Source organism: Phocoena sinus, chromosome 9 (genome assembly GCF_008692025.1).
Source record: "Phocoena sinus isolate mPhoSin1 chromosome 9, mPhoSin1.pri, whole genome shotgun sequence".
NCBI lineage: Eukaryota > Metazoa > Chordata > Mammalia > Artiodactyla > Phocoenidae > Phocoena > Phocoena sinus.
Window position 1 is genome coordinate 76,980,809 of NC_045771.1, and position 11,467 is coordinate 76,992,275.

An 11,467-nucleotide genomic window follows, 5' to 3' on the forward strand; every position below is an offset into this window, starting at 1 on the left:
TAGCCAACATTACAATTTCTCCCTTGCAAAAATCCTCATTCCCTCTTCCTCTGCACCTGCCCCTGTTGAAGGAAAAAACACAACACACCACATAGTCTAACTTTAAATTCATAAAAACACATCTCAACACTGTTTAGCTACCCTATGTTTCCACAGAATGTTTGCTTTTCCCACTTTCCAAAGTGACCATTTCAAACCATCTCCTTTTTTTCTCAAATATTCCACCGCCACCTCAGTTCTTATTTCACCAAGGAAAACACAAGCAGTACATGGAACAGCCTCCTCTTCCTACAGCAAGATCAGCCCATCTGTGTGCATCTAGACGCACACTTTCTGCATTGCCTCTCATACTTGCTCCTGCCAAAGACCAGTTCTTCCACCATTTCTGCTCTTATATTCTCAATGTCTTTGGTTCTTTATCCTTTCCCCTGCAAGATAATTTTTCCTTCTCTCCTACGTCAGTCCTATGATGTATCACCCATCTTTTTTAAAATAAATAACACATACATACACACACACACACACACACACGCACACACAAAATCTTCCACTGCATATCCAAACCTTTTGTGCAAGAATTATTTCCAAATGCTGCCACCACTTCTTCAGTTTGCTTTCATCTCCTCCAGCTGAGCTCCGTTCCTCAACTTCCACTAACACTGCTCTTGTCAGGGGCAGCCTCTGTCCACATCACTCTGACAAATCCAAGGGTCACTTCCAATTTCCACCTCATTTGACCTCATGGGAGCATTAGGTAAAACAGTTCTCTCTCGTGGCTCCTGGGAGACCACTGTTCTTGTTTTCTTCCTGCTTTGGTCTCTTTTGCTGGTTCCTCCTTCTCTGACCACCAAATACTGTATTTGACTGTGATCAGGATCAATACTGGTTCCCCTGATCATCTTCAGCTACATGTATTCCAAAAGTAATCCTATTCTTAAGGGGGTAGAAATGATTTCTATGCCTGCTAATGATGACTCCTAAATCTTTATCTGCAGTCCTGAATTCTCCCCAGTACCCCAAACTCTGTACCCAACTGCCTATTTACATTTCCACTTAGATGTCTAAAAGGCATCTTAAATTCAGTGCAGTCTAGGGAACTCTTTATTTTCTTCCCTATATATTTCCTCCCAGTTTTCCCCACCTCATGAACCAACACACCTATCTACCCGTTAGCTTCTCAAGCCCAGTAACTTGAGGGCATCTCTGATTCCTCTTTTTCTCTCACATCTCACAACCAATCTATGAATAATTCTGCTTACTCCAGATCCAAAATCTCTCCAGAATCTAGTAACTATTCACCACCTCCATGCTACCACCCTAGGACAAGTCATTATCATGGCTCACTGGGACTGCTAAAACAAGCTTCTAATTCATCTCCCTGCTGCTACATATCTCTCTCCTAAAAATGTATTCTTCAAACAGCAGGCAGAATGATCTTTTTTAAAACATAAACTGTTCACATCACTCTCTTGGTCAAAACCCGCTAATAGTATCTAATCACATTTTAAATAAAAGCCAAAAAACCTTAGTTGGCTTACAAAGTACTATATGATCCAGACGCTTTTACATCTTTACAATCCACCCCCTCCTTCTTGCCTACTCTGCTCCATCCACATTGCCCTTCGAACATGCCAAGTTTATTCATGCCCAGAAGATTCCCCCTCAACACACACACAAACACACACACACACACACACACCCCACCACCACCTCTGCCTCCACCACTACCAACACACTGAACTAAACAAAAACAAAAATGAAAAGCAAAAAAACTGTGCCAAATCATCTTATTATTCAGATCCTCAGTGAGGTCTTCCCTGACTACCTAATCTAAAACAGCCCCCCAGTTACTCATGGGATTTGAATTCTCTATATAGCGTTTGTCACAAACTCTATGATATTTTTCCATGTTTACTGATTCCCTCAGCTTTATCCCTATTTGCACGTATTCACCTAACTGTAAGTTCAAGAACATACTAACCATGACAGCTTAAACCACTGTATCAAGAAGTATATTATTAAATTAATGAATCCCCACCTTATGCACTGTTACTTAAAGAACTTACCTTGTCTACAGACATACCTATTAAGCGGTAAAAGATTGAATTCAAAACCAGGTCTATTGATCATCGTTCTTAACTAATATGCATATTATTTCTAGTTGCTACTGCTATTCTCCTATCAATTTTCTCCTGTTCATCTTTTCAATTCACATTTCAACGTTCAACTTTATGCCATAAATAACCAGGTTCCTAATTCTTTCTTTTAATTCTTTCTCTTGCAACATCAAGGTAAATGTGTCTGGTCTTAAGGACATTAAATATCTCAACCTCCTACAGAGTTTTACAAAAAGTTGAGTTCTACATGAAAGTAAACTTATACTTCTCACACTATAAGCAAAATTGGGTAATGAAATTTTACTTTTAAATAAAATTTTATATAAGAAAAATACCCATTCATAATGACATTCTGCAGTAATATAAACTATGTTATTAAATTTATAAGAAAAATTCCTGAAGTAACTGGAAACCACCAGTTACTACTACAGAATTTTCCCTTTGAAGATATGCTAGGACACCAAGCAGAAAGTGCCATTAAACTAACTGTAAAAACAAAAAGTTTGATGAGTCAATCTGAACTCATGTGCCTTCAAGAAGATGGGTATCAGGCTCTTACCTCATACGAAGAAGAGGGGTGGGTTGAGGGGAGGAAAGCATACTCACAAAGACATGGGACATGATGAGCACATACAAACACTCAAAAAGAGAATTCAGATAAGAAAGGAGGGTAGAAAGAGAAGGATCCAGATCATATGCTCCAGATCTCCTAAAACTGATTCATAATTCTACTCTTGAACTAAAATTTAAACTCTCAAATGATGCAACATAAGCAACAGGTTTGTACAGAACCATGTAAGACAGTTGCAAAAAATCCATTCTCACAAATTACTTCCAGCTAATCACTATGACTGAAAGAAAAGGTTCATAGAAAGCTTCTAATTAGTCAAAATCCAGTAAGAAATATTTTTCAAAACAGTATGTTCCAAATTAAAAAAAAAAAGTATGTTCCACAGTGCCATGGGAATTCCCTGGTGGTCCAGTGCTTAGGACTCGGCACTTTCACTGCTGTGGGCCCAAGTTCTATCCTCGATCAGGGAACTACTATCTCGCAAGGCACACAGAGCAGCCAAAAAAAAAAAAAGTATGTTCCACAGCATCACAGAAGAAACTGCAGCAAAACTACCCAAATCCCAATGCTTTTACCAGAAAAAGTACATGTGTTTGTTTTCTACTTACCAGTCCTAAAATAATTAATAAGAGAATCTCTAGTAATTCCTGGAACCTTGCAGGTGGAGAACAGCATTCGGAATTGATTCATATCTAGAGGAGTATTTCCAACTTTATGAACAGGCAATTTTTCTCTATCAAAACAAACCAAAAAAGTATATTGACAAAGAAATCATTATAAAATTTATAAACCAAACAGTCACACCTACAGTATTCATCCCCAAATGAGTAAATTAAGCTTCTCAACATCTTGCGACCTGAGACCTTGGGTAAATATGTAACCAAATTGACATAACTATCCTTACTTCCTTAATAGCTGCCAGTAGTTCAAGATATGCCAAAGACTTATACTTCCTCTTTCCAATTGCGTGCCTTCCTTTGGAGGCCAATAGTGTTCAATATGGCTTGCAGCACCCCCAAAGTTGACATGCAGTTGTGATGGTATACGAACATCCAGGTAGGCAACATTCAGCCACCAGTCTTCCAGCTAAAAGAAATTGAGAACATCAGCCTAATGCTACTGATAATATTTCAGTGTGTAACTGCTGGGGGGGAAAAAAGCTCTATTTGTCCTTTTTTCTTTAATTAGTCTTCAACACCTAAAAACATGTTTCGTTTTAAATCATCACAGATATTAAAAAACGGTACTGTGATCATTTCTTTCTTTCAGAATTATGGGATCTGAATTAAGTTCAACTACATTATCAAAAACATGAAACAAGAAAGCACTGAAACAAACACCTTCAGAATGATCATACTGAAATCACCAAGTACTCAGAGTACCAGGAGTACCCAACAAAGTACTCTAGGTGTGTTTCCTCAGAGTACCTGGGGTACAATAGATATTCAACAAATCCTCAATTATAACAATTATTAAGGCACTTATAATTTTCCTATTTCCTTTTTCATAGAAATACGAAAATTTTTCAGTAGGCTTAAAACTAATTTGGATTTTTCAGTGACACCACTTTCTATGTGTCCCTCTTTCATGATGTGCAATTGAATTTCATGTACAAGTAAGGGGATGTCACCAAATTACCTGGAGCTCTTTTTGAAGAATTTGATGTTATAAACTATAATCAGTCATTTGGAAAAAGATATAAGGGAAAAGGATACAGGCAGAACAACTTCTTTACCTTTACCCTAATTTAATTAAAGTCACTCAAGGCTCAAGATTGAGAAAAAAGGCATCTTGAGGTATAAAATTTTATTATTCCATCATAGGTATCAAAGGAGAATGAGAAGATCAGCGTGCTTTTTATTTCTAAAACTAAATGAGAGTTACAATCATTATTTCTAGATTAAGGCAATATCTTAAATTACGGAAGCTCATCCTCTGGTTTGTACTACAGAAGCAGAGTAGTTAAGACGAAAAAGTCAAAGAAGACTCCTTGTGGCAAATTACCGAGATCCTCAGTAATTATGAAACGACTGTCTCCTCAAACTATCTAACTGAAACACAGAATACTCATAACCATTCTCCACTCCAGTTTTGTAATGGCCCTTTTCTCCTCCGTACTGTTTAAATATTTGTATGCCACCAATGTGATGTTTATTTTAGTGTTGTGGGACTTTGATTATCTGGGCAAAATGTTTTTCTCAAGCATGGTCTACAGATGACCTGCATCAGAACCACATGGAGAAGTTGTGAAAATCAGGATTTCTGGGCCCCCATTCCAGAGATACTGAATCAGAATCACTGGTCCCAGGAACTCTGCATTTTAACAGGTTCCCCAAAAGGAGAGGAGCCCACACACACCACTTACTTAAAACTTCCCAGAGTTAAACAATTCACTCATTCTTTTGGATGATGATAAAGACAACAATAACTACAAGGATTTTACAGTACAGTAATAATTTAAAAATGAAAGCCACATACACTTTTATTTTTCATTAAGTATCAATATTCTAAGTACAATAACATAAATACCCAATTTCTTTTTTCTTTTGCCCTTTCAAGTAATTTCTGCTGCAATTTTTCTCCAATACCATTTTGAAATTTTTGGACAATTGCTTCAGTTTTCTTATATTCTTCTTCATTGGCAAATGGCTTTACTATAAAGAAAAAAATATGCATTAAAGTACTTAGATATCAAGTACCACAAACTCACCTCAATTATTATTACTTACACAAATCTTGACTCAGTTATATAAAACACTTATGTATTAGAGCAGTCCACTAAATTATAATAGAGTTTACAACATGAAAATGGCTGAAAAGCAATAATGCAAAATATTGGAAAAAATAAAACAGTGGATACTATGTAGTCTGATAACTACTTCCCCCAAAATTATTTAAAAATCATTCTAGACGATGATAGTTAAAATGACATACAGGACTATCATCTAGCTACTAGTCCAATAGGAAAGTAAACCCTGTTTAGCCATGACTGAGAGAAATTAAAGCTTCTTTCCACTAATGTTGAAGTAGAGCCTTAAACATTATGAACGTAAGTGCAATATGTATGTAAATTTAAGTGTAAAGCCTTCCCAAAGCACTGTAGGATCCCTTCTGGCCAATAGCGATTTCACTCACACACACACACACATACACACACACACACACACACACACACACACACACAAAGAATACAGGGGTCCTAGTCCATGAAAACCAAGTGTTCTGAAAATTAAGCTATAGATGAAAGTAAATTAGAAATCAAGGGACATTAATATCTTCCTTCTGTTTTATTTTTGTCACTTCAAAGTCTTCTCTTAAAGTTAATTTAAATAGCTGCATTCAGAGAGCACAAGTGAATAATCAGTGAATTTTTTAAAAAAGAAACTAGAATTCCAAGATGAAAGTAGATGCGAAAAAAGAACTAAAAAAAAAAATCAGAGGGCTTCCAATTAAACAAAGGGAACTAAGGTCATAAATTTATCATCACTTCTAGAAACTCACTAAAATGAGAGTAATTAAAATGGCATAAATTCGGGGCTTCCCTCGTGGCGTAGTGGTTGAGAATCTGCCTGCCAATGCAGGGGACACGGGTTCAAACCCTGGTCTGGGAAGATCCCACATGCCGCGGAGCAACTGGGCCCATGAGCCACAATTACTGAGCCTGCGCGTCTGAAGCCTGTGCTCCGCAACAAGAGAGGCTGCAATAGTGAGGGGCCCGTGCACCACGATGAAGAGTTGCCCCCGCTTGCCACAACTAGAGAAAGCCCATGCACAGAAACGAAGACCCAACACAGTGAAAAATAAATAATTATTAAAAATAAAAAAAGAATGTTAGCTTAAATCTGGAGGTAAACACAAGAAGCAGATAAAATATTTCAAAATGCTTGCCTAAAGGCATGGGATTGGCAGTGGGGGAAATGAGGCAGAGGACTACTACTTCTTATTGTAAGCCTAAAAGTACTACCTGGCTTTTTAAACTATGGAAAAATTAACATGAGAGAGAAAGAACTGTTTTGGACATTTTAAGGATAATTTTAATTATCATAAGCCTAGAGGAAAAAGCAATTAGACCGTCATCAACTTCTAACAATTTCGCAGTTTTCTAAGTTGCTAGCAATATTAATATATGCTAAAAGACTACAAACATACCTGACTCAAGGTACTTCTTTAATGATTCTTCAAGTGAAGGAACAGGCAGTGATGGAAGAGAATCCTGGTACTGAAATGTTCTTTCTTCACTCAATTTAGCCAACTGATTTTCCATGATGCAATCACAACAGGAACACTAAAGAAAAAAAAAGCCCTCACAATTTCATAAATATTCTTTTAGATGCTAGTCCCAACTCACTACATCACTTTTTAGTGACCACAGTATATCTAGGACCTGGTCCTAGTCCTTAGGAATTCATGAACTTGTCAGAGAGAGAAAACCAATTAAAAAAAAAAGTGTAGACTCAAAAGTGCTAGAGGTCAAGGACTGATCAGTAAGACCAGTATAATTATCATTTATTGAGCACCTACTATTTGCCAAGTACTGCAATAAGTGTTATAGAAAATGTGTTATCTCTCTCATATTCATACTATCTCTGAAAGGTGTCGTTCACTGCCATTTTACATAAGAAGTCAAAACTCAAGAGAGATTTAGTAAACTGCCTAAGGTCAAAGCAACAACTCAAATCCAGACCTGTTTGACCACAATCTTCCTCCCATACAAAGGCTACATGATAGTGGGTGAGGTCTAAATGGGTAGGTAGAATTCAGATGTGTAGAAAAGGATAATGGGCTGAGAGAAAGAACTTTGAAGAGGAAAATATGAAAAGTTGTGGAAGAGTCATCCAACTATTACAAAATGTTACAGAGTACATAAATCATATGACAGGCTGCTGTAACCTAATCCTGCAGTGGTGTGAGGCCTAAACAGAATGATCTCAAGTATCCCAAAGCAATCTTGTACATTTTCCACAGATGTATTAATTTTCAGAAAAATCAAAGTAATACAAAATGTGAATAAAGAGGTTCCTCAAAGCCTTTATAAATTATATATTAAAATAGCAGTTGAGAAATGAAGAAACATTAATATTGAATAAGAATTTCCTGTCCTTTCAAATACTACCTGTTAAAACTAATAGCAAAGCCAAATAAAATATTCCACTCAGAAAGTTATAGAATAAAACATTATAAAAAAACAATGGTGTGGCAGAGACTGTTTTCAGCCAATATAACTTTCCCCCTTCTTTCTTAACAGAATCCTGAGTTTCAGCTGGGTAGATAGCCATATAGCTGTATCTTTCCTACTCTCCCTTGGAGCTCAGTATGGCTTTGCGATGTATATGTTGCCTCCAGATCATTCCCCTGTAAGGAACTACAGGTGTTCTCCTGTGCTTTCTCTCCTCCTCCCTGCCTATCAGGAAAGTCCCAACTGGAACAGCACTTTGTACCCATTTATGGGAGCCAGGTATTGAGGCTGTCAGAATCTTCCTACTAGCCCTGGACTCCTTCTTCTAGATGTATCAAAAAAAAAAAAAATCTTTTATTTATGCCATTGTAGTTTGGCTTTCTTTGTTAGGGGAGAAGAGCTTAGCCTACACCACTAATATAACCCCAAAATGAGGTACAACAAAGATCTCAATTCCTCTGCTTCTTCCTATCTAAATAGGAAGAAGCACTTCACTTTGACCATCCGCAAACATGCCTTTAGATCTAATAGAAATGTAGATCTGGGTCCAAATACCAACTCGCCATTTTCTAGCCATATGCCCCTGCACAAATAACTTTACCTGAATTTCTTCATCTGTAGAAAGGATACTCAAATAATCAGACAGAGTTGTTGTTAGGGTTTTCTTTTTTTTTTTTTAATACCTGCAAAACTGCACTGTAAAAATAATCTAGTTTTGAGACAACCATATCAGGCTAGGTAGAATGTCTATGAGCGGCCCCCATGATTCTGCCCCCTCTAATACACAGAACCTGTGAATATGAGATTATCACTTCCTTGACTGTAATGGTGTTATTGCACAATTGACCTTATTTGAAGTAGGGAGGTTATCCAGGTGGGCCTAATCCAATCACTTGAGCCCTCTGGACCAGAAAGTTTTCTCCAGGAGGTGGCAGAAGACTAGTCAGGGAGATTAAAAACATGAAAAGGACTGGAGGTGCTATCTGGCTTTGAAAATGCAGGTGGTCTCCTGGAACTGAGAGAGGCCCCAGCTGACAGCCATTAAGGAAACTGGAGCCTCGGTCCTACAGCTGCATGGAAATTAATTCTGCCAACAACTTCAATGAGCCTGGAGATGGATTCTCCCTCAGAAAGCCCAGACCAACAAACTTTTATTTCAGCTTTGTGAGATCCTAAGCAGCATACCCAGCTAAACCTACAGAGACCTCCCATCTACAGAGCTGCTAGTTAATAAGTTTGTGTTTTTTTAACTGTTAGGTTTGTGATAAATTGTTATGGTAGCAATAGGAAACTAACACACATATACAGAAAAAATAAGCTATTCTCTGTATACATCCCTACCACTCACTAGACTCTAGGAATCTGAGACCACGACTACCAGTACTATACTCACTACATACAGTCTTAACTCACCAAAAGGTACACAGTAAAAATAGGAAGTATCAGATTCTTTCATGGAGGATTGTATTGAACTCTCAATCACAAAGATTAAATAATACAATTCTAAAATAACCTACAAATGCATTAAGAAAATGATGACGCTGGATTTAATTACAGTGGGCCTCCTGGGAGCAATAAGATGTAAACTCAAAGTAGAAAACAGAAACAGGTAAACAAGAAACAAACAAGTAAAATAAATAGCTTATCACATACCAGTACACCAAGATCAATTGTTTAGGGCTGCCAAGAGCCCGCTGCAACAAATCTGTTTTGGAATCACAGAGATTTGAACTGGGCTGGTGACTGTGGGCAGGAAGAAAAACAAGTTTAACAATTGCAGGGGTAAAAAATTAACAGAAACTAGTTAAAGAAGGTGGAAAACAGACAACTTAGGGGTTGGAGGCCCCAAGCCTCAAACTTTTGGCAATCACAGCAAACTCACGCAAACAGTCCAGCTGCCAGAAAGCTGGATAAAAATTATTACACTACTAACTAGGTTAACTACTAGGACAACTACACTCCCTTCCATGAGACAGTCCCCAGAAACGATGTACCTCCCGGCGCCCGGGTATCTGGTGCCGGCGCTTTGTCGCAGAGCTGCAAGTTCAAAGCTTGGCTCTAGAGACGGGAGGAGCAGACGGCGACGAGAGGTCGGAGACTCCTCCCACCAACGCAAAAGCAGCTCCGCATACTTCAGAAGCCAGCAGGTGAGAGAAATTCAACCAAGCACCACGACGGCCCAGCCTAGCGGCCGAGCCTCAAGGATACCTCGCAGACCCCGGCAAGCGAGATGCCTTATGCCACCCCCGCCAGTCCTGGCAACTCACGCTCTCCACAGTTTAACTCTGTTCTAACGCCTTAACTTTTCCCCACCCGCGAAGGGTTAGCGGGGGAAGGAGGGAGGAAGAAGGGAGGGAGGGAGGGAGCGCTACTCCGCGGGCTGGCTAGTCCCAACCCCCAGCGGCTGATAAACTCCGCCGCAGCGCACAGCTGCGCAGGCCCGCTTCCCTGAGGCCGCCCCGGAGCGGCAATTGGACGGAGAGCCGCGAAGGTCCCGCCCCACGAGCACCGGGTAACGGGGATTGGCTGGGAAGCCACGACGGTTCCTCCCCCCACCCCCCCGCGTACTTGAAGGCGGCGGGGGGGCGGGCCGGGCCTGCGCTCTGGTGCGACCTAGCCCCGCCTCCAGTCGTCCGTAGGGGGCAGGGTTCTAGACTGCGGGCGCCGGAAAGGCTCGGCTGGGCGGACAAGAGAAACAGTCCAAACAGCCCGGCAGCAGTCAACTGCTTGCTGCCAGTGGAGCTCAGCGCATTGCCAGGGACACGGAGGGCTCTAAGGGCCGTGCTCCGCTCACGCAGTTGCCTAACCGTCTGGAGCTGATGTAGGAACAGATGGCCCATGTTCACCTGTTCCTCTTCTAGCCCCACCTATGGCTTACCAGCCGCTCTTACGCCGTTCCCCGTGTGACGCTTTTTGTAACCCCTAAGTAAGAATTTATACCAGCGCCTTAAAAAGGAATCCTATTTTTCACTCCGTGTTCTAGGAAGAGAACAGTAACCACATAAATCCCTACTTGACCTCTCTTTTCCTTCATCCACTGAGGGTGAAATTTGCCCAGCGTAGAGAAGCTGCAGCACTCTGCTCCTTCGGGGCTTCCTTTCCACAGGTCTTCATGCTGCCCAAGGTCCTCCAAGCCCCCAGGGCTCACACTGCAAGCTTGAGGTTGATCTGATGTCTTTTACTATCGCACCAAGACATGAAGTTTTTAACCAGAGGGAACTAGGCAAGTTCTAGAGGAAGATCATAATATAGTTAACTTACTTTCACAGGCAAATCATTTTTACATTTACCTCCTGAAATATACTGTTTCATTTTTCATTTTAAATACACTTTCATTTTTGTGGAAGAAAAGACAAATAGTTTACAGTGGCTCTGAACTGGATATCAAATATAAATAATTGGATCCCAAATTAACGTGTCATTATAGATCACTTTATCTGTCTTTCCTAAGTCCCTTAATAGTCAAATCTGACCAGAAGGGAACTGAGGCTATGTATAACTGAATATTCATTTGGTGTGAATATTCATAAGTTCTCTACAGAAATATTAATGAGTTTGGTTACAATGCAACTTCCGCACTTGAGGGAGATGTTACTTAATGTG

General features: G+C 39.7%; 1 protein-coding gene across 8 annotated transcripts in view; it reads right to left on the reverse strand.

The window, feature by feature from the left end:
• The window catches only part of CROT (carnitine O-octanoyltransferase), a 62,546-nt gene extending 52,256 nt beyond the window's left edge, over positions 1–10,290 (reverse strand). For 5 of the 8 annotated variants that reach the window (XR_004351480.1, XR_004351481.1, XR_004351479.1 and 2 more), the window contains exons 1-6: positions 9,859–10,249; positions 9,518–9,607; positions 6,838–6,973; positions 5,218–5,342; positions 3,593–3,774; positions 3,297–3,421 (exon numbers count right to left, since the gene is read on the reverse strand). Coding sequence is in view for 5 of the 8 variants with exons in the window: in XM_032643518.1 (XP_032499409.1) it covers positions 3,297–3,421; positions 3,593–3,774; positions 5,218–5,342; positions 6,838–6,952 (547 nt within the window). In the remaining 3 variants the exon portion in view is untranslated. Of the gene's footprint in view, positions 1–3,296; positions 3,422–3,592; positions 3,775–5,217; positions 5,343–6,837; positions 6,974–9,517; positions 9,608–9,858 lie in introns of those variants that run through there. The other 3 variants (XM_032643515.1, XM_032643516.1, XM_032643517.1) reach the window with 3 other exon arrangements.
• Positions 10,291–11,467: the final 1,177 nt, after the last annotated feature.